This window comes from Diceros bicornis, chromosome 5, assembly GCF_020826845.1.
Source record: "Diceros bicornis minor isolate mBicDic1 chromosome 5, mDicBic1.mat.cur, whole genome shotgun sequence".
Taxonomy (NCBI): Eukaryota; Metazoa; Chordata; class Mammalia; order Perissodactyla; family Rhinocerotidae; genus Diceros; species Diceros bicornis.
This window is the reverse complement of record NC_080744.1, coordinates 29,800,059-29,824,025: the sequence shown is the minus strand read 5'-3', so window position 1 is coordinate 29,824,025 and position 23,967 is coordinate 29,800,059. Positions and strand designations below refer to the sequence as shown.

The 23,967-nt window shown below is 34.9% G+C and overlaps 1 protein-coding gene and 1 long non-coding RNA gene across 3 annotated transcripts in view; one reads left to right on the top strand and one right to left on the bottom strand.

Moving 5' to 3' along the window:
• The first annotated feature begins 719 nt into the window (after positions 1–719).
• Positions 720–23,967, top strand: part of LOC131405885 (uncharacterized) — a 103,528-nt gene continuing 80,280 nt past the window's right edge. For both annotated transcript variants that reach the window (XR_009220031.1, XR_009220030.1), the window contains exon 1: positions 720–1,046. This is a non-coding gene — a long non-coding RNA (uncharacterized LOC131405885). The remainder of the gene's footprint in view (positions 1,047–23,967) is intronic.
• Positions 13,158–14,126, bottom strand: LOC131405868 (olfactory receptor 4K15-like). Its single transcript, XM_058541107.1, has one exon. The coding sequence runs from the start codon at positions 14,109–14,111 to the stop codon at positions 13,158–13,160; it is 954 nt and encodes a 317-aa protein (XP_058397090.1). The 5' UTR covers positions 14,112–14,126.

The window sequence follows — 23,967 nt, the reverse complement described above, 5'->3', positions numbered from 1 at the left end:
TCATAACATACTTCCCTCTGTTATCAGAGTCTGATCCTATTCCCATCAAGGCTGCCCCTAAGCCAATGCAGAAGGGGAGTCATATGTCATAGACAGAGAAGAGAAAAGGAACTTAATTCTTCCAGATGGAGTTTCCAATATGACTGAGACAACAACGACTTCTCCCTTTCTGAATTCTAGTTGTCGATTTTGAATCTAGAAAACAGCTTACTCATTATGTCTCTATTCCAAGTAAATATGTTCTAAATGCATTTACAATACTTACACATTCTAGTAATTCCCCCAGTCCTTCTTTCTCTAACTCTTCTAAACTTCCATTCACTTGTGAGTTTTCATACTGAATACATTTTCAATACACTCTTGACATGATGCATTTTAATTTGGTCCCTGAACTAAAATGTGCTAAGGCCCTCCGGTTCTGCCCTAAGGTAGTGAGGACTCAGCTCCTCTTTCCCTCAACCATACAATTGTAATATCCTAAGATAAGACAATATAAAGCCTTCTACCCTGATGCCAGGAAACTGATCTCATTGGCGAGGAGAAAAATCATCCTTTAGAGATCTGTAAAGTCACTCCTCAGTGGGAGTAATTACATTTTAAATAATAATTTTTTCCAAGAATGGGAAAAGAAAAAAAAATTACCAACTAGGTGGTGCATATGAAAGCAAAATTTGATTATGACTCCTAATGAGTAAAGTAATTTTTTGACTCTCAACTTTCTGATTGTCATTAAAGTCATAGCACAATATTGTAAATGATCACCACGCCACAGGGAAGTTTTCTTTAGTCACAAAGAGCCCACTACTTCACAAGACAGTTTAGTCTATTGTTAGAATGCTCAACTGGTTCTACTATCTGTAGTTCATAATAGCAGAAATCTACTCTTTCTTCAACATGATGGTTCTTCAAATATTTGAGACTGCTCTCATTTCTTCTCCATGACAAATCTTCTATTTCCTTGGCAAACACATCAACAGTCTTTTAAACCATATTTTACATAATGTTTTGTAGATGCTGTATTCTTGACTGTCTCCAGATGTCCTGATGTAAGTTATAAGTGGTTATTTTTAAAGAAATTGAAGATGAGATTCTATATCATCGGCAAACTCAGTTCTCTGTATACACGCTAATAAAAGTTTTACATACACAAAGATACATCCACAATGATGTTCATTGCAATGTTTTTTTAAAAAGAGAAATAGTAGAAACAATCTAAAAGTTTTTATAAATTTGGAAATGGAGAAATATAATATTTTAATTCAATGGAATACTATTCAATGATTAAAATTAATAAATTGAATTTTATGTGTGAACATTTAGAAGTTTGGAAAATGTAATATTGAGGGGAAAGGTAAATTGAAGAATGATACAATTAATATGATCACGTTTTCATAGATTAAAAAAATATGCATACACATTTACTAAATAAAAGTTCTGAAACATCCAGGGGAGTAATAAATACCAAATTCTAAGTAGTATTTGAAGAAAGATAGGAGAAGAGGTAAAGTATACAAAGGGTACTTCAACTGGATCAGTAATATTACATATATTTTTAAAGGTCTGAAAGCAGCTATGGTAAAATACCAATGTTTGCTATCTATTGGAGTAGTTGGAGGAGATTATTTAAATTTTTTTTCTATATTTTTCTTTATGTCTTGAGTGTTTTACATTAAAAGTGAACCTCATAGGATTCTATATGGTATGAAAGTGGAAGATATATAATTGTATACATTTGTCAAAACCCATAGACATATAAATCATAAAAATTTAACTTTAATGACAAACAAACAAATAAGCAAACAAGTAAAAAAATAACCAGGTTATAAGGGCATTCCTCTTGGAATACAGCATCTGACAATAAATCTAACTGTATTTCATTGTATGACATAAATGTACTGAAGGAGAAGGGGGAAAATGGGTTGCCCTATACAACTGGAGTATTCTAATTTTAACTGGAAATTTCAAAGTTAAAGACAAAAATAATTGTACATTAACATAGTACTATAGGTAGTAAATTTGTTTCTCACGAGGGTATAGATTAACAATTCGAAAACTGATTTGCATGTATTATGAAGTTGAATAAGTAAGTAAATACGGAATGGAGTGACGTCAGCAAGATGGTCAGATAGAAAGTCCTCAGCCCATGTTCTCCCACAAAAACAAATAGTTGGCAGCCCTTCACGGACAAAAGTGCCTTTGTGGGGTCTTTAGGATCAAAGGCTGTGAGGAGGCTGTGAAACCCCAGTGGAGCACAAAACTGAGGATAGCTGCTTTGAGAAGGCAGGCCCATGCACCAGTGTTAGGTGCACTGACTGCAGTTCTGAGTGAGAGCTGGAAGCATCTCCATCCCTCAGTAGACTCAGCTCCAGCCCTACTTGTCTGCAGTCCTGCCATCCTTCCACCAAGGGATCTGGGAGAAACCATGTCTGTCTGTGCCTCCAATAACAGGTCCACTGCCCTCAGACTTAACTGAGGTTCATGAGAAGTCTGGGAAACAGTGTAAGCCCCACGCTACTGTGGTCCAAGGAAGTTGTGCCTGCTCAAGGATGCATACAAGTGACCCAGTAAGAGCCACACCTGTGGGTGCCCCTGGAAACAGTCCCACTGACTTTGGACCCAAATGCAGTCCCTGAAGGAATCCTGTGACTCAGTTCCAGTCCTGTTCGACCATGTTTCAGAAGCAGCTTTGCCTGCCCAGCAACCCAAAGGGAGCATGCTCAGGGACCTGGGGGAAGTCTCACTTGACTGCAGACCTGGTAACAAGCCTGCCAACTGCAGACTCAACTGTGGACCCAGCAACAGCCATAATACCCAGTTCCAGCCCTGCTTGACCACAATCATGGAGGCAGTCCTATCAGTCTAGGAACCCAGCAGGAGAAAATCTTTGCCTGCTAAAACCAGTCTGTAAAAACTGGAAGATGTGTCTGTTCCTTCAAGTGTCCGGACACCAATGCAAGGCTACACAGATCATGAAGAATCAGGCAAACATGACACCACCAAAAAAAAACTAATAAAGCTCCAGTAACCAACCCTAAAGAAAAGTGATCATGACTACTTGACAAAGAATTCAAAATAATCACCTTAAAGAAGCTTAATGAGTTATGAGAGAACACAGATAGACAACTGAAAAAATCAGGAAAGCAATAAATAAACAAAATGAGAAAATTAATAAAGAAATAGGAAACACAAAAAAGAACCAAAAAGAAATCTTGGAGCTGAAAAATATAATGAATGAACTGAAAAATTCAATAAAGAACATAAACAGCAGAAGAATGTTCTTCATTATGCAGAAGAAGGACTCAGGAAACTCGAAGATAAATTATTTGAAATTATCCAGGTAGAGGAAAAAAATTAAAAAAAAAGATAGAGTGAAGAAAGCCTATGGGACTTATGGGACGCCCGTAAGCCAACCAATATCTACATTATTGGAGTCCCAGAAGAAATACAGTATGAGAAAGGGAAAGAAAGCTCATGTAAAGAAATAATGACAGAAAATGTCCCAAATCTGGGGAGAAAAATAAACATCCATATCCATGTTGCCCAAAGAATGCCAAAAAGGCTGAGCATCAAGAGATCTTCAGTGAGGCATATTATAATAAAATTGTCAAAAGTCAAAGACAAAGAGAGAATTTTGAAAACAGCAAGAGAAAAGAGACTCATCACATATAAGGGAACCCCATAAGGCTATCAGCACATTTATCTGCCAAAACCTTGCAGTCCAGGAGAGAGTGGGATGATATATTCAATGTACTGAGAGAAAAAAACAAACAAACAAACTGTTTACCAAGAACACTGTAAACCTGTCCTGAAATGAAGGAGAGATAAAGACTTTCCCAGAAAACAAAAACTGAGGGAATTCACCAACTCTAGATCTGCCTTAAAGAAATGCTAAAGGGAGTTCTTAAAGTTTAAAAAAAGGACACTAATTATCAACATGAAAACATAAAATAGTTAAACTCTCACTGGTAAAAATAAGTGTATAGTCATATTCAAAACTCTAATTCAGTAATGGGTGGTACATAAATCACTTTTCACTCTAGTAGAAAAATTAGAAAACAAAAGTACTAAAAATAAATATTGCTGTTAGTGCCTTCAAGTTGATTCCAGCTCCTAGAAGCCCCGTGTACAGCAGAGTAAAACTCTGCCTGGTCTTTTTGTGCCATCATCGCAAGTTCTGGGGCTATATCAGACAATGCTCCACTGCTATTTACAGGATTTTCATGGCCAATTTTTTTGGTCGGTCTGTCTTAGTCTGGAAGCTCCACTGAAACTTGTTCACCATGAGTGACCCTGCTGGTATTTGAAATACTGGCAGCATAGCTTTCAGCATCACAGCAACATGCAGCCACTACTGTATGACAAGTAACAGATGGGTGGTGTGATTCCTTGACGAAGAAATGAACCCAGGCCATGGTGGTGAGACTGCCAAATCTTAACCACTAGACCACCAAGGCTGGGTAAAAAAACATACAGCTACAATAAATTGTTAATGAATACACAATATAAAAAGAGATAAACTGTGAAATCAATAACAAAAAGTGGGAGGAAGAAAAGTAAAAGTGTAGAGTTTTTGTATATGATTGAAGTGGTTAACAGCTTAAGATGGCTTAAAATACATTGTTATAACTATGTTTTATGTAAACCTCATGTAACCCCAAAAGAAAAATACTATAGAAGTACACAAAATATAAAGAGAAATGACTCAAAGTATTTCACTACTGAAAAAAAAATTAACAAATCAAAAAGAAAACAAAATAGGATGAAAGAAACAAAAGAACTACAAAAAGTCAGAAAAATTAACAAAATGTCATTCCATACCTAGAAATAATTACTTCTGAGGTAAATAGATGAAATTCTCCAATCAAAAGACATAGAGTAGCTGAATGGATTATAAAAACAAAATCCAACTATATGTTGCCTAAAACAAACTCACTTTAGATTTAATGACACACACAGGCTGAAAGTTAAGTGATGAAAAAGATAGTCACATAAATGGTAATCAAAAGAGAGTAGGAGTAGTTATACTTATATCACAAAAATAGACTTTAAGTCAAAATTGTCACAAGAGACAAAAAAGGTCCTCATGTAATGATAAAGGAGTCAATTCATCAAGAGGATATAACAATTAAAAATATACCTGCACCCAATATTGGAGCACCTACAGATATTAAGCAAATATTAAATCTGAAAGCAGAAATAGATATCAACGCAATAATAATAGTGGACTCAATACTCCATTTTCAACAATGGACAGATCATCCAGACATAAAATCAATAAGACAATAATGGGTTTGCACAACGCTTTAGACCAAATGGACTTCACAGATATTTACACGACAATTTCCGCCAACAGCAACAGAATACACATTCTTCTCAAGTGTACACAGAGCATTATTCTATCCAGGATAGAATATATATTAGGTCACAAAACAAGTCTTAACAAATTTAAGAAGATTGAAATCATATAAAATATCTTTTATGGGGGCTGGCTTGATGGCGAAAGCAGTTAAGTGCATGTGCTCTGCTGTGGTGGCCCGGGGTTCTCCAGTTCGGATCCTGGGCACTCACCAATGCACCGCTTGGCAAACCATGCTGTGGTGGCATCCCATATAAAATGGAGGAAGATGGGTGTTGATGTTAGCACACGGCCAGTCTTCCTCAGCCAAAAGAGGAGGATTGGCAGATGTTAGCTCAGGGCTGGTCTTCCTCACAAAAAAAATATATATATATATTTTTTGACCACAATGCTATGAAACTAGATATGAATAATAGGAGGAAAGCTGGAAAATTCACAAATACGTGGAAAGAAATAACACATTCTTGAACAACCACAGGTTCAAAGAAGTCAAGAAGGAAATCAAAAAATATCTTGAGACAAACAAAAATGGAAACATAACATTCCGGAACTTATGAGATGCAGCAAAATAGTTTTAGAGGGAATTTTATAGTGATAAATGCCTACATTAAATAAAAAGAAACGTCTCAAGTCAGAAAAAACTCCTCAAAACTACATTAAAAAGAGAACAAACTAAGCCCAAAGTTAGCAGAAAGAAGGAAATAACAAAGATCAGAGCAGAAATAAATGAAATATAGAGAAGAAAAACAATACAAAAGATCAACAAAACTAAATTCTGGTTTTTTGAAAAGATAAAATTGACAAATCTTTAGCTAGACTAATGAGAAAAAAAGAAAACTCGAAAAAAATAAAATAAAAAATGAAAGAAGAGATATTACAATGGATACCACAGAAATACAAAGGATCATAAGAGACTATTATAAAAAATTATACACCAACAAAATAAATAACCTAGAAGAAATGGATAAATTCCTATAAATTACAACCTACCAAGACTGAATATTGAATAAACAGAAAATCTGAATAGACCTATAACTAATAAAGTTTGAATCATTAATTATTAATCAATTATCTCCAAAGAAATAAAACCCCAAGACTGGTGAATTCTACCAGACACTTAAAGAAGAATTAACACTGATACTTCTCAAACTCTTACAAATAACTAAAGAGGAAGTAGTATTTCAAAACTTATTTGATAAGGCCAACATTACTCTGATAACAAAGTCAGGACAAAAGAGAGGAAAATTATAGACCAATATCCTAGACAAACATAAACACAATATCCTCAACAGAATACTAGCAAACAGATTTCAACACCACGTTAAAAGATTATATACCATCATCAAGGGGGACTTTTCCCTGGGATACAAGGATAGTTAATTATGCAAATCAATAAATGTGACATACTACATTAACAGAATGATGAATAAAAATCATATAATCATTGCAATAGATGCAGAAAAAGCATTTAACAAAATTTAACATACTTCATGACAAAAACTTTCAAAAAATTAGGTATAGGAGAAATGTACCTCAACATAATAAAGGCCTTATATGACAAACTAACATCATACTCACTGTGAAAACCTAAAAAGATTTTCATCTAAAAGCTTTTCCTCTAAAAGCTTTTCCTCTAAGATCAGGAACAAGACAATGATGCTCCCTCTCACCACTTCTTCAACATAATCTTGGAAGTTCTAGCTAGAGTGAGTAGACAATAAAAAGGAATAAAAGCCATCAAATTGCAAAAGAAGCAGTAAAATTGTCTCTCTTTGCAGATGACATGATACTATGTTTGGAAAATTCTGAACATTCCACCAAAAAATTGTTAGAACTAATAAATGAATTCGGTAATGTATCAGGATACAAAATTAACATACAAAATAAATTGTGTTTCTATATACTAGCAACAAATTATCTGACAGAGAAATTAAGAAAGCAATCTCATTTTCAATAGCATCAAAAACAATAAATACTTAGGAGTAAATTTAACCAAGGAGGTGAAAGATCTGTACACTGAACAGTATAAGATATTGATAAAAGAAATTGAAAAAGAAACAAATAAATGAAAAGATACCCCATGTTCATGGATTAGAAGAATTATTTTTAAAATGTACAGAATATCCAAAATGATCTACAAATGGAATGCAATCTCTATGAAAATTCCAATAACATTTTTCACAGACGTAGAAGAAACAACACTAAAATTTATATGGAACCACAAGAGCCCGAATAGCCAAAGGAATCCTGAGCAAAGAACAAAGGTAAAAACATCACACTTCCTGATTTCAAACTATATTGCAAAGCTATGGTAATAAAACAGTGTGTTACTTGCATAAACACAGACACATAGACCTATAGAACAGAATACAGAATCTAGAAATAAACCTACATATATACAGTCAACTGATCTTTGACTAAGGCATAAAGAACACCAATGGGCAAATAGTCTCTTCAACAAATGGTGCTGGGAAAACTGGATATCCTCATGCAGAAGATTCAAATTGGACCCCTATCTTACAACACTTACAAAAATAAACTTGAAATGGATTACAGACTTAAATGTAAGACCTGAAACTATGAAACTTCCAGAAGAAACATAGGGAAAAGCTCCTTGACATTGGTCTTGGTAAGGATTTTTTGGATATAACACCAAAACACAAGCAACAAAAGCAAAAATAAACAAGTAAGACTACATCAAACTAAAAAGTTTTTGCACAGTGAAGGAAAATATCAACAAAATGAAAAAGCAGCCTATGGAATGGGAGAAAACATTTGCAAACTTACATCTGATAAGGGATTAATATTTAAAATATGTAAGGTACTTCTCCAGCTCAACAGCAAAAATCAAATAATCTGATTAAAAAAGAGCAAGGGACCTGGATAGACATTGTTCCAAAGAAGATATACAGATGGCCAATAGGTACATTAAAAGGCACTCAACATCACTAACCATCAGGGAATTGCAAATCAAAACCACAATGAGATATCATCTCACATCTACTTGGATGACTATTGTCAATAAAACAAAAGATAAGTGTTGATGATGGTATAAAGAAAAGCAAACCCCTTTGTACTATTAGCGAGTAGGTAAGTTGTTACAGCCATTAAGGAAAACACAATGAAGTTTTCTCAAAGATTAAAAATAGAAGTACCATATGATCCAGCAATCCCACTTCTGGGAATATATCCAAAAGAATTGAAATCAGGATCTCAAAAAGGTATCTGCACATCTATGTCCATTGCAGTATTATTCACAATAGCCACGTATGAATAATATCTAAGTGTCCACTGATGGATGAATGGAAAAAGAAAATGTAGTGTATACATAGAATGAAATATTAGCCTTAAAAAAGAAGGAAATCCTGCCATTTGCAACAACATGGATGAACTGGGAAGACATTATACAAAGTTAAATAAGCAAGACACAGAAAGACAAATACTGCATGATATCACTTATATGTGGAATCTTAGAAAGCTATACTCATAGAAGCAGAGAGTAGAATGGTGTTTGCCAGGGGCTGAGGATGGGGGAATGGGGAGATGTTGATCATAGGATACAAAATTTCAGTTATTTAGGATGAATGAATTCTAAATATTTCATATATAGCAGGGTGACTGTGGTTAATAATACTGTACTAAACAACTGAAATTTGCTAAGAGAGTAGATCTTAAATGTTTTCACCATTAAAAAAAATGATAACTATGTGAGGTGATGGAAATGTTAATTAGCTTGATTGTGGTAATCATTTCACAATGAATTATGTATATCAAAACATCATGTTGTACACTGTAGATATATACAATTTTTATTTGTAAATTATACCTCAATAAAGCTGGGAACAAATAAGTTACTGGATGGCAGATAATGGGAGTCAGAATTTTCACTATTAGTTAGGTAAATTGCAGATAAACAAGAAAGGAAGGAAGGCTAGAATGACCCTTGTGGTACTGAATTAGAGTCAGAGACATTAGTATGAACTAAGGTTTATCTTAATATAGATATAGATGGATTGATACAGAAACAATGATAGATAGATGTGTATGCATGGATTAGTATAATACATATATTACCTAGCTCTGTCTGCTTAAAGGGAATAAAAACAAAGGCATCCTAGAATCCACAAGCACACACAGTGCTCAGATCTTGGTTTCTAAATACCATCTTCACTAAAAGGAACCAGAGCTGGTCCTTGGAGAAATGGCTGATTCTAAAACTGGGGCAGGAAATACAGGATAAGCCTAGAGCATTTTATAGTATCAGAAAATAAAGAAATAGTCAAGAAAGTTTGTCCTGTGACCACAATACATTTACACTAGAAATAAAAAATATATATATAACTGGAAAAATGTTCATGCATAAAGAAAAATGAGAAGTACTGTTAAAGGCCAAAGAAAAAAATCTAGAAATGGAAATTAGGCAACATTTCAACATAAATAATAAAAGTACTACCCATCAAAATGGTGAGAAGTAACAAAAACAAATTAATATTCAGGTTTATATTATAAAATAACTTAGTTTAGTTTTCTCCAAAAGCAGAACCACCTAAGCCATCGTCTTGGGTGAAGGTAATATATTTAGGATGTAATCCCTGTAGGGAGGAGTGGAGAAGTTGTAAAAGTAAAACATGGAAGAAGAAAACCTATAAGGAGTTTATTAATGAGCTAGTTACAGCTAGAGGAACTGAGCCTCAATGTTCCTAGAAGCCTCAGATGAACCAGATTCAATGTACCTCATAGTAGCCTAGATATTTACCCACTGACTCCCAACCACCACTGGTTGAGGGTTGCCTCCAGGGGTGTTAACTGTTTCCTAGTTCTGGCTATGCCTGTGCAGCTGAGCATATTTCCCTGGCTTTAGAATTAGCCCTGACACAGCAAAGCAGAGATATTCTATGTCATGTACTTGACGTAGAAAACTGGTTATACGCATAAAACTCTCCACTATGTTGAAATCAGGTGAAGCAAGAAGTTGTGGTTCTGTACCTCAAAAATCTTTGCTACCCCTTGCATTGCTAAGATCTGCTTGTGCCTCACAATAAGTTCCCTCTGCCACTGGCTCTTCAAGGTGATGATTGATCATATATTAAGAAGAAAAAAAGATCACAGGAGGGTTGCTGGAATAAATTATAGTGCAATACTGTAACTGATTAAGTCTGTAATTTAAATCCATCCCTTCCTTCCTTTATCATCCATGCTAGATTACTTTCATCCTTGATCATTACTTCAGCTGGTCCTGGTTAAATGCCTGATCAGAGATTTAAACCTTTGTCATTGAGGCATGGTCAGTACGGTTCTTGCAACTGTTTACTGTTTCACTGGACAGGGAAGCACCAAGAGACACCTCAGTGAATCTCTTAAATTTCAGTTATATTCTTTACAGTCTGCATTATATAACATCAACTTTAGCTCTTCATATTAACCAAGTCATTGGTTTCGCCAGTAAAGTGACTCTTCTTTTTTTTCGGCTTCTGTTCCATCAGCATGAAGATTCCAATTTGGCCAGGTAGTAGTCAAAGCTTTTGTTCAGTGGAAATCATATTGTGTTCCCTAAAGGAAGTGTTGTTCCTCTGGCAATCAAAATCTTCAATCCAGCCAACCCCGGAACTGCAGTGACAGGAAGCAAAAGAGTCACAAGTGGATCACCAAGAATGATAGAAAGAAAGGACAATCTTAATTCTACTCCTTATTTCCTAGAATGCATATTTTAGCTATTGATAACACAGCATTACGTATTAACTATACAATGCATAAGTCACATCTTGGAGTTCATTGTCTCCAAGCAACGTGTAACCACGATTCTAGTCTCTTTTCTGAGCCTTTAATTGGGTATTCAATTGTTTTTTGAGACTAGAATCATTCAGCAAAATTGGATCTCATGGTCCTGTGCCTATTGCCACAATCTTTTCACCATAAAATGTGTGCCATGCCAGAGACAATCTTTGTGGAATCTCATATCCATAAATTGGACACTCTCTAAGTCCTAAGATAGTGATCCTGGGAGAAAGGTTGCAAGCAGAGAAGGAAAACTCATATCTGAAGTAGAAATCAATTCCAATAAAGACAAATCACTATCACCTCTGTGGAGGAAGTGATCTGGTGTAATTGACTTGACACCGAATGACAAGTTTTCAACGTCAATCTCTTCTGCTCGCAGGTAAAGTTTTACGAGCAGCTGTGGCAGTAGTGAGAAAAACCTAATGAAAGGGAGTCCACTGTTTTGGGGCATATCCATAGCCTAAGTTCCTGCTTCCATAGCTGTTTCATTCACATGTCCATTATGTAAGCATGGAGTTGATACAACAAAAATGTTGGCTGACAGATAGATTATCCTTTCCCTAGATCTTGATTGCCTTCTCAGTGGAGGATGGTGTATGGTGGGCATTGATGTAAGAACTAAGATCCACAAACTTTGCGTTCATTCATCTACTTCTGTCCTCATTTTTCTTCTCCACACCCCCTTTCTCTGTTCTGCTATAGACTGTAATAAACCAACCAAACCATTTTACACTATCCAGGAATTCATGTCTATTTTTACCTAAGGCCGATTCTCCATCCAAAATTGATAATCAAGTAAAATGTTCAAGGCTATTCCCATTAAAGGGGTTATCCCTCACCAGTGTAATAGCTGGTCACCTTGAATGGGCCTATAACGTAGCAGTAACCCGTTTGTTGGCATATTCCCAAATGGAGTAAGGTACAACCTGTGAACCAAAATTGAGTTTTTCTTCTTCTGCCAACTAGTCATAGCAAACCTACTATGAGGACATATATTTGAGCTGAAGCAGAAGTGTTGATGTGACATAAGTAGATGATGTGGTATCCAGGAATAACTGTTCAAACAGATTTCTGGTGCCTTTGGACCTGCTTCAGCCTAATCCCAGATGCACCAGTTACAATTTATGATGGTTTGGTGCCCGGATTGATAGAAATTGTGAGTTGTTAAATTATGGAAAGTCTTAGTCACTTGCTAACCCATGATCAGGAACTCACTTCCGAATAAAGCCCAGTAGCATCCTAGCATCTGCTTTTCAGACAGTGGGTAGTGCTCTGTTGATGAATTCAGAGTTTTTCTCCAGAACCCTAAGAGTTAGCATCGGACTCATCTATTCAGCCTTGCTAGTGAATCCACATAATGTACCTTACTTCTCATGAATACCTCCATTTAATCGGATTGCCTTGTCCATAAAACCCAAGTGGCAGGGAAGTTTGCACTGAAGAACAGACTTGGTGCAGGAAAACTAGCAATCCTATGAGTCACCAAACAACTAGTCAGAAGAGAATTCAAAATACTCTCCTGTGATAGCGGGAGAGTGAACATAAAACTGGGCAAAACAGTAAATACACATCAATATTCTCCCAATTTAAAAAATTGATTTAAAAAATGTATTGTCTTATACACATACAGTAAAAATCATTCCATTGGTTGGGGTATGAACAATACATTTTCCACCCACAGAAGGCCCAATGTATTACACTTTATCAGTAAATAACATTGTGCCATTGACTTCAAAGCCAGTAACCTTTATCTTAAAATGACTTTAAATTTTAAGAATTAAAGAGGAAAGAAAGTCAAAAGGACAACTAAAACACAATGGAAGGAAGAGAAGATTAAAATTGCTGAAATTCATTGTGCTTTTTATTATTACCATTAACCTTTAATTCAAGTTACTCAACCCTTCCCACTGGTCAAAATGATTTGGTTTAACATTACAGAGCTTCCATTTGTAAACGTCTAGAGACAAGGCTGTAGTGGTAACAGTTCAGTAAGTTTACTTTGTTTCCAGGAAAAGAACATTTCTTATGGCTGCAGAAACTTGGCCTCAGATACCGACTTCAGATACCGACTCTTCAGTTTTGACATAGCTGCCTTCACTTCCTTGTTCCTTAGGGTGTAGATAACGGGATTTAAAATGGGAGTAAAGATGGTGTAGAACACAGCAAGGACTTTGTCAATTGAATAACTGCTAAAGGGCCACACATAGATGAAGTTACATGGTGCAAAGAATAGTGTGACCACTGTGATGTGAGCAGTCAATGTGGAACGGGCCTTTGCCATGCTAGCAGAGGAGTGATTCCTGACTGTGACAAATATCACAGTGTAGGAGACAACCAAGAGGAGGAAGGAACTCATGGAAAGAAAGCCACTGTCTGCAACTATTAGTAGGCTGACAACATAAGTGTCTATACAGGCCAGCTTGGTCACTAGAGGGAGGTCACAGAAAAAACTATCTACCTGGTTTGGACCACAAAAAGGCAAGTTAACAGTAAATGCCAACTGGCTAGTAGTATGGATGAAGCCAACACACCATGGGACGAGGACCAGAGTAACGCACACATGCCAGTTCATGATTGTCAGGTAGTGGAGCGGTTTGCATATAGCAACATAACGGTCATAAGCCATGGACACAAGGAGCATCATTTCGCCTCCAGTGAAAAGATGAACAAAGAAAATCTGGGCCAGACAGGCTTCAAAAGAAATAGTCTTGCGCTCAACCAGAAAATCTGCAATCATTTTTGGGGTGGCAAAAGAGGCAACACATATATCTATAAAAGAGAGGTTTGCAAGTAGAAAGTACATGGGGGTATGAAGGCGGGAATCTGAGGTCACAGTGAGGATGATGAGAAAGTTTCCCAGCAGTATTGCTAGGTACAGTAGTGAAAATATGACAAATAAGAAAGGTTGGAGCTCCTGGGAATTAGAGAGTCCCAGCAACACAAATTCAGTCACTCGAGATTGATTTGTTTCATTCATTGAATTTGAAACGGACTTATCTTCAGTAACCTGTATAGGAGAGAAACAGATATCAATTGATGAACTGCACATGAATTTGATTTCCCAATTCCGCTTCAATCCTTAGGGAATCTAATTTCTACTTATATTTGTGTGTCTCAATTTTCATGCATCATTAAAAATTATATAGACAGCATAACAAAACTACTAAAGGATGGAGGGGAGAGTGTCAAGGTGTTTGACCAATTGGTATATCCAATTACATGAATTTAAGGAATGTAATCAACTAATTTACAAATGAAATTGAATATTTAAAAAGTTTTTTTGATATTACAGAAATTCAGGTCTAAGAATTTAGAGACAAAATCTAAATCATTTTTTCTAAAATAAATGATATAAGAAAATGTTTTTGAATGTTCAATACAGAGGAAGATAATTTCACAAATTTAATGTTGACCAAAAAAAGTTAGATACAAAAGGATGTATACTGTATTAATATATTTAAATAAATTTCAAAAATAGGAGAAATTAGGCTATAGTGTTAAAAAAGCTCCAAGAGTGGTTATCCTTGAAGGGGAATAGGAACAATAAGGGGACAGAAAGGAGCTCTGAAGTTGTGGTAATATTCTGTTTCTTGACGTGGTAGATAATTACATGGGAGTGTTCACTTTGTGAAAACTGATCTAGATGTGCAATTCTGCTTTGTGCACTTTTGTGTGTATGCTATATATTTATAAAAATTAAAACAGGAGAGAAAGAGACGGTATTACACTGTGTGAGAGAGCTCATAGGAGGAATCCTTGCCTTGAGTGATTAGGTCTTTATCTCCTTCTCTATCCATTTACAAGTTATAGAAACTGAAATACAAAACCATAGCAAAACCAAAAGTTCCAGAGGTTATTGGAACTCTTCCTAGAGCTGTGATTCAGCTTTACATGGAGTTCCATTACATGAAGGAATCTAGTGCATTTTTTCTTTCAAGTATTTCTTGAAGATACTAAGCTTCTTTAAATCAGCTATTGGTGTTAATACCCATAGACATATTATTGAATTATGATTGATACTTTATTTGATTTGGTGGAGATTTTAAAAATTATAATTATATTGTACGAGAGTATTCATAACAAGAAATTCAGACCATGAGAAAAATGTTTTTTCTTTTCTACTCAGTTATTCTACATTCTATTTTATCAGAACTTTCTCCCTTTTATGTTATTTTTACCTTTATAAGCTTCTAGAACTTAGAAAAGTTGTGTGGTGAATAAGTAAAATAAAAGGTGAAATGAAAAGAAGCATCCGCTTTTGAAGAATCTTTCTCTACAGGTCTTGGGAGAGAGTGATTACTGATTTCTAATCACCTGAAATTTTTGATGTTAACATCTTCTTAGATCATAATTCAAATTGCCTAGAGTCTCCTTGAGTTTCACCGAGGAGTTTATGCATCGCGACACGGCTGTGATGAATAACTTTAATTCCTACGAACCAAATTTAGGGACTCATCCCTATATTTCAAATCTCCACTTCTTTAGAAAACCCACCCAAAAATTTAATTCACGCGTTATCACAGATTATCAAAACTATGACTCCACGATTTTCAGAAGAGGTTAGCAAGTAGAGTTTGAAGTCAGAATGGGCTACAGGTAAAATTATACAATGGAACAAGTTTGTCTTTGAGGAGCCACCACATTCTCTTCAGTGGGTTACTCCCCTCCTCATCATTTTTTGACAGCTTCTTGTTACCAGGTTAACTCCAGGCACCCACCTCTCATCCCTGGGAAACACCCTTACTCTTAGACCCCTTGACATAAATACTGCATTGAATCCCTAGATAGAGGAAAGGAAATAATATCCCACAAAAGCAACTAATAGAGGTTCATATGTACGCTATTAGAAAGAACAAAGCCTTAAGCAGAGGGAATGAGTCTCCCAGGGAGACCTATAGCTACAACAGAAAGGGGCAGCAAGAGGCATTTGCGAGCAGAGCAGACTTTCTAGTGTTTTAGAAACAAAATACCTAATCCAATTATATGAGAAAATCATTACAAGAATCATCCTCCCAATGAGTCTTCCGCAAAGTTGTATTCTTCCATTGTCATTGACTTCTCGGGATGCCCAGAAAAAGAAAGGTCCTACTTTCCATGGAGGAAAATATTGGGCAAATTGATTTAATCGAAGTGATGAGCAATAGAAACTCTGAATAAATATCCTCTAAGTAAAAATCCTTTACTTCTAATATAAATGCATTATTTTTTAGTTCATTTACTCTGTAAGTGTGTAAATGGCTGCTTTTCCCAGCTCACTGTGCTATGCACTGGTGATAGACTAGTTAGGTTTATAACTTGCCTCCCTGAAGATCATTTACTAATATTCATAATCCCTTGTTCATTTAGAGAGGTTGGTAGATCCTCATTTCCCCTTAATCCCTAGCACATTCCTTTTTAGTTGAAATGGTCTGTCTTTTAACACCAAATAAAATTACTATACTGTAGAGAAAACATAAAGCTATTAGAATAAAAAAATTCTATGTTAAGATCATAATTGTGTCATCCGGCACCTGTATCACACTGAACAGGTCATCTGCCTTTCAGGCCTCCCGATCCTCAAATATTAAATATTGAGAATAATATTATCCTCAAAGAGACACTGAAAATGTTTCTTAAACAATTCTGTAAATGAGAAATCTGTAATCAATTGTAGTGACTAAATATATGAAAATGTTCCTAATAATGTATTCTTTCAGATCAGAATAAGTAATTATTTTCTGATAATTTTACATGCCTAAAGATGATGTGATCTGACTCATACATTATTTTGATGGTAAATTAAAGCATGCACACACGGTTGTTCTAGGTGACTCTCAGGTCCCTTCTATTTGAAATTCTGTCAAATAAATCTTTCACCAATACTTCTATTTGCATATAATGACTGGTGGATGAAGTGACTAAGTAAGAGTATAGTTTACAGTGGCCGGCAAAATCTACCAGTTCAGAGATACACCTTTCACAAGCTTTCCAGCATTGCCACTCCTTTCACCCTCCCAACATAATCCAGATCAGAGATATAACAGTCACTATGGAGACAAATGCTGGCATGTGGTCTTCAGAAAAATACTGACAAAAATGCTGTCACCTAAGATGAAATGGAAAGTGTGGAGATATCCTATCTATAGTCATAAAATTTAGTTGTTACTTCTATATCTCCTAAGAAAACATACCTGGTTCTGAAGAGATGAATCATAAAGAATTTTACTTTTAGATAAGAAGGAAGTAGACTCAGTGTATCTGTAGCCAAGATGGACTGTCTTCAAAGAGGCGAGATAGGACAAGATGCTGTATCCTCATGTAGGTCCCAGGTAGCTGAGGGAGCTCTTGAAGAGTCAGGAATCTAAAAGAAACAAAAGAATAGGTAAAAAGTATGAAATGCTAAAAATGAAATCTCCTGTTTCACAATTTTGCAAAGAATTTAGTCTAACTGTTGCTATATCGCTTCTGTTTTCAGTCAACTAAAAGATTACAAATAACTTTCAGAGACCTCTAGAAATTAAAACCAATCATATGTCACTAAGGGTAACTGAGGGGGATTATTTCCTAGTGTCTATTGCAGCTTCAAGTATTGGATATTTACATACATACACTAAGAAAATGCTTCCTTGCATCTCTACCACATCTGACAGGTCCAGACGTATGGATGGAATTCTTCAGGGATTTAAACATTGTTCTCAAAGGAAAGCCTCAGCAACGTAATCTACTACAATTTCATATAACTTTTCTTTTAAAAATTAGAAAGAATATTTTTTTAGGAAGTATCACCAATGATAGTGATTGTTATATGATTTGGGGTCTGTAAAGACATTGAGGTATCAGGAAAAACGTATCATTCTATCAAAATCATGTTTAGGGGATATTTAGGCTTTTCTTTCCTTCATCTCACTTTCCCTTCATTCCAAGTGTAGAAGCAAGTTTTTCCTTCCTTCTCAGAGATGTGTAATGTATGATCATCAAATAATTGAGTCAAATATTTTGCACAATAACAATATAATGAATTTATCATACTAGTAATAAGATTATAAAAGATAGTGATCATATGTATTCTCTTTTTTTCACAAGTAGAATATATATCCAGCAGGATATTTTGATTTTCATAAGTTATTCATATTAATGTTTTCTTGTCATGAATTAACAAAGGTCATTCTAAATTATAAGCTTTAAAATAGCCTGAAGTCCAAATCAGTGGATGATAGCCAAAGGCATCATGGACTATAAAGAGAGGTACTAGCTTGAGTTATAGAATATATCTATTCTCATGCTACCTCGTTAAATAACTTTGCAATTTTAGGCAAATTACACACCCTTCAAAGTGCTCTATTTCTCTTTTGAAAAAGGGGAAAATTCTCCCTCCTAAACTCGAGTATTGTATAATTCTCTGGTTTTTGAAACATGACCCAAAAAAAAGCAAGTTTGACTTCAATGATAAAATTACAAAAGATTGTGTTGAGATAAAAGTATATTCAATCAGAAGAGTAAACCCATTCCGGTTTTATCAAAGAAATATGACCATCAATCACTTCTCAGAGTTAGACATTTTGACAGCAATTAATAGGCAAAATGGACACAGAATATTCAAAGATTAATTGAAAGAGTTGAGGATAATTGCCTCTCTCTGTTCCCTTTTCTGACTGAATTAGGAAGCTGAGGAAAAACAGCACTCTTCCTGCCCCTAGCCTTTAATATCTGCACCTACCAGGAGAAATAACATTCTTCAGGATCCATTGGATGGGAGTAAATATAGGGAGCACATGTCTTTCCAGACTTTCAGTCTTCACCATTTAAACTTTGAAGTATTATTGTCCTCAGCACATAGATATAAGAAAAGCCATCACAATAGAAGCTAATTAGTGACTTGATATCACTGGATTGTAGCGACCAAGAGACCCAGAGGAGAGTTGTAATAGCAGAAATCACCTTCATTAGGGCTGATTACATAAGAGAGAGTTTGTTTGCTTACGAGAATTATAGGGCATCACCTTGAGGATTTCACAAATGGACAAAGCAGCAGAACTGGTGGAAATGCTTTGTCCTGTTAGAGAAAACATAATATGGTAGAAAGGAAAGCAATGAATACTTTTGTTGGCTGGTCCTTTCTGCTTCAGGAGAGCTTTAGAACAGGGCCACTGGGAGCGTCAAAATTAACGAGGAGCCATTTTGTGCCTCTGCATACTATACAGCAGGGCAAACATCTCGATATTTTGAGAGTTCTAGAGGAGCCACATGCTTGGTTTCAAAGGCAAGGATTCTAGGGTAGGCAGTCAGAGCTGTTTTACAATAGAAACACTGCATCCTACAAAGTAGATTCTAGCGAAGGGACTTTAAATAATTTGCAAAAAAATTCTGTCAAGTGAAGCTCCGATTTTATCCTCTTCTGAGGTTATTCTACATTCAAGGACAGAAGATAAAAGGGTAAAGAAAGAAATTTCTTCTTATTATCACATAGAATTTTGATGCTGGTATGGACACCAGAAATCAACTAGCTCAACATCTTAAGTGTATAGATAGGTTGGAAGAGCTCTTGAAGAATTAATTGCTTGACTCAGATTGTACTCCTGTTTAGAGACATATCTTCTAACCCCTTGTCTAATGATCTCCTACTCTACCATGATGCGTCTTCCACAGGTTGGAACATTTTGAATTTATGATTAGAGCTAAGCTGATTCTTCACCTATTCCCAGACACATGAGTTTAGAGCACATTTTGGCAAATTCTTCCCAGTACCTTTCCATGATATCGCTTCATGAAGATAATCTCTACCTTTTTCTCGTAGGTAATCTCTAAAAATCTGTTATTTGGAATTTATTTTCTCCTTAAGATCTGCTGGGTGACTCAATACAATCAAATGACTTTACTCCTTTATTAGACAGAGCCCTAAGTTACAGCTCTGATTTTAAGATTCCAAAATGTATCATAAGACACCACTGCACCACAAATTTAGTATCTCAAAAATGAACACATTTTCCCTAAATTTTCCTTTACAGTACATAGCAGCTCTACTAATGTCATCATTATCATCTTCTGAAACATCCAGGCTCAAATCATCAATATGATAGGAGATGTTTACTTCTCTAATTTCCCTATATTTACTTCATAAATCTATCTTAGCAAATGGGATCAGACTGTTTATGTAGTTTTTTTAAATGCGTATTTTCTCTAAACATGAGTCATGAACATTTCACTTCATTGTTACATATTACTTGTAAACTTGACTTTTAATAGTTGCATTATGTTCCAATTTATAAACATAAAAAAATAATTGTTCCCACATTGTAGAAAATGTAAAGTATTTTTTCCTTAATTGAAAATGTGTGTCTTAAAATAATTTATATAAATATGTCCTAAAAATTTCTGGTTGCTTTCTCAGGGTAAGTTCTCGAACGTAAAGTTATCGGAATCAAGAATGTGAGCGTTTATGAGTCTGGATTCATAACACAAACTGCAGACTTTGGTACCGTACAGTTCCATCACCATAAAAGGTTTCCTTTGCAGTTGACCACTTTCCCCTCCACAAACCCCTAGCTACCACTATTGTGTTTTCTTTGTCTATGGATTTGCCTTTTGCAGAACATCATAAATTCAGTGTATACAGTATGTACAGCGTGTAGCTTTTTCAACTGCCGTATTTCATTTAGCAATATGCATTTAAGATTCATGTCATTGCATGGATTAATAGGTCATTCTTTTTTTTTATCATGGCATATAGTATTCCATTCTGTGTATTGTAGACCATAAACAAATAGGTCTTATTTCTCCAGCAAAAAATGAGTTCATTCAAGATCAGCAAAGAATTGTAATTTGGGGTCTGCAACCATGGCAAGTCACTTGAAAGTCCTGAGCAGCAAGGGGAGAAGAAAATCTTATACAGGGAAAGAGAAAGTTGGGAGGGCTATTGTAAACAAAAAGTCATTGGATGTCATTGGGAGTTCAAAGCATAGTGGTTTTTCATTGGCTGAGCTGTGACAGTCTCTCATTGGCTGAGCTTCTTGCTGGTCAAAAAGAGGAAGTCTTTCTTCTTCCTGTTGGGCTTTGTTATCCACATAGGGCAGGAGAGCTCACCCTTCTGGCCTCCTGATTCCATTTCAAATGAGGTTTCTGTTTATTAATTTTCACAGTAAGAACCTTAGCTCATTTTTCCATTTATCTCTTGAAGGGCATCTTAGTTGCTTCCTTTTTTTTTTTTTTGGTAATAAAGGACAAAGTTTCTGTGAACATTCATATGCAGGTTTTGGTGTGCATATAAGTTTTCAAATTAGTTTGGAAATCTAATTTGATAGGAAGAAACATTTGGCTCCATGTGTTTTAAAGCTCAAAAATTAAGTGCAAACAGACTTGTGTTTTCTTAATGGTTAAGCTCTTTACCATTCTGATGTGTTTGTCTTTATCCTTGGTAATATTCCTTATTCTGAAGTCTTCAGAGTCAGGTATTGATATGACTACTTCAGTTTCCTTGTAATTACTGTTTGCGTTGTGTATCTTTTCTCCATCCTTCTACTTTTAAGCAATCTGTGTCTTTATATTTAAAGTGGATTCCTTGTGGACAGCAAATAATTGGGTCTGGATTGTGGTTCATTCTGGCAATATTGGCCTTTTAGGGGAGTCCTTAGATCATTTACATGCAATGTATTTATTTAAATGGCTCTATATCTACTATCTTGTTACTTGTTATATTTATTTTATCTATATTTTCTCCTTTTCCCACTCTTCCGTACCATATTGGATTGTTTTGTTTTGTTTTTTAGTTTCTCATTTTATTTCCATTATTGTTTTTATTTAATGTTTAATTGCTCTATAACCTTTATTTTCCACTTTATTAAACTATTTTGTAACATTTTACCATATCAATATACTTCTTTTTTACATTTAATGTTTTCATTCAAAATATTCATTAAATGTTATACTATTTTTGAGATAATAAATACAATAAATTTTCCTAATCAAATTTACTTTGACGTGGTTTAAATTTTTGTTAAATGTGGGGCTTTAATCTTTTTTCAAAAAAAAATTGTATTGAGGTATGATTGACACACAAAATCTGTATATATTTAGTTTATATAACTTAATGCATTTGAAGATAATTATACAGCCATGAAACTGTCACCAAAATCTACGTCATAAACATATCCATTACCCCCAAAAGTTTCTTCCTGTCCTTTCATTACTACTTTTTTGTGATACGAACACTCAACATAAGATCTCTCTTAGCAAAATTTTAACTATAAAGTACAGTATTGTTAACTATAGGCATTAGGCTGTACAGTAGATCTCTGGGACTTATTCTTCTTGTATAACTGAAATGTTAGGCCTTCAATTCCTAAATTTCACTTATTTAGCTTTACTGAAGTATAATTCATAATTTTTTAAAGTGTACAACATGATAATTTTATATACATAGATATAGATATTGTAAAACAATTACCACAATAAAGTTAGTTAACATCCATCACCTCACAAAGTTACTAGTTTTTTGTGTCTGTGGTGAGAACAGTTAAGATTTACTCTCTAAGTAAATTTCATGTGTACAATGCAGTATTGTTAACTACAGTCACCATGATGTACATTAGAACTCCAGAACTTATTCATCTTATAACTGAAATTTTGTAACCTTTGACTAGACTAATACTTCCCTGTTTTCTCCCGCCACACCCCAGTACCTACCAACCACCATTCTACTTTCTGCTTCTGGGATTTTGAGTATTTTAGATTCCTCACATAAGTAGTATATGTAATATTTGTCCTCTATCTGGCTTCTTTCACTTAGTATAATCTCCTCCAGGTCATCCACATTGTTGCACATGGTGGGATATCCTTACCTTTTTGAGGGCTGAATAATATTCCATTGTATGTATGTGCCACATTTTCTTTATCCATTCATTCATTGATGGACATTTAGATCCATGTCTGGGCTACTGTGAATAATGCTGCAATGAATGTGAAAGTGAAGAGATCTCTTCAAGATCCTGATTTCAATTCCTTTGGATATATAGCCAGAAGTGGGGTTGCTGAATCATAAGATAGTTTTATTTTTTCATATTTTGAGGAAACTCTGTACTGTTTTCTATAGTGGCTGCACCAATTTGCTTTCCCACCAACAGTGTACGTGTTTGTTTTTCTCCACATTCACTATTGATTTTATTATACCACTTTAATTCATGCTTTTTGATGTAATCTGGCAATCTCTGAATTGTAATGTGTGTTTAGACCATTGCATTTATTATAATGATTGATATGTTTATATTGGAGTTCATCACCTTGTTATCATTATTCATTTATCCCATCATTTTTTGTTTCCTTTTCCTTTTTTTCTGCCACTTTTGATTGAGTATTTTTTATTCCAACTTATCTCCTCAGTTAGCTTATTATATTTAACTGTTTATTTTATTTATTTGTTGTATTAAGTTTAGAATAAACATTTAACTCAATACAGTCTACCTTTAAGAAATATTATACCACTGCACGCATAGTAAAAACCTTAAAATAGTATATCCCCTTTCTCCTCTCTTAGCATTTGTGTATTATTGTTGTATATTTTACTTCCTCATATGTTTAAGTCACACTCTATATTGTTATTATTTTTGCTTTAAACACTTAATTATCATTTAGAGAGATTAAAAATAAAAAAAAAGTTTTGTATTTACTCTTTACTCACATATTTGTCTTTCCAGTGTCCATCATTCTTTAACGTAGATCCAGATTTCCACCTGGCATCATTTTTGTTTTCCTTCAAGGACTTACTTTAACATTTCTTCTAGTGTGGGTTTGCTGTAATGAATTCTTCAGTTTTTGTATTTCTGAAAAAGGATTTTACTTTTATGTTAAAAGGACATTTTTGA

Bases quoted from the DNA above. Each gene is read 5' to 3' on its own strand.
- LOC131405868 (XM_058541107.1), bottom strand. From the start codon at position 14,111: ATGAATGAAACAAATCAATCTCGAGTGACTGAATTTGTGTTGCTGGGA.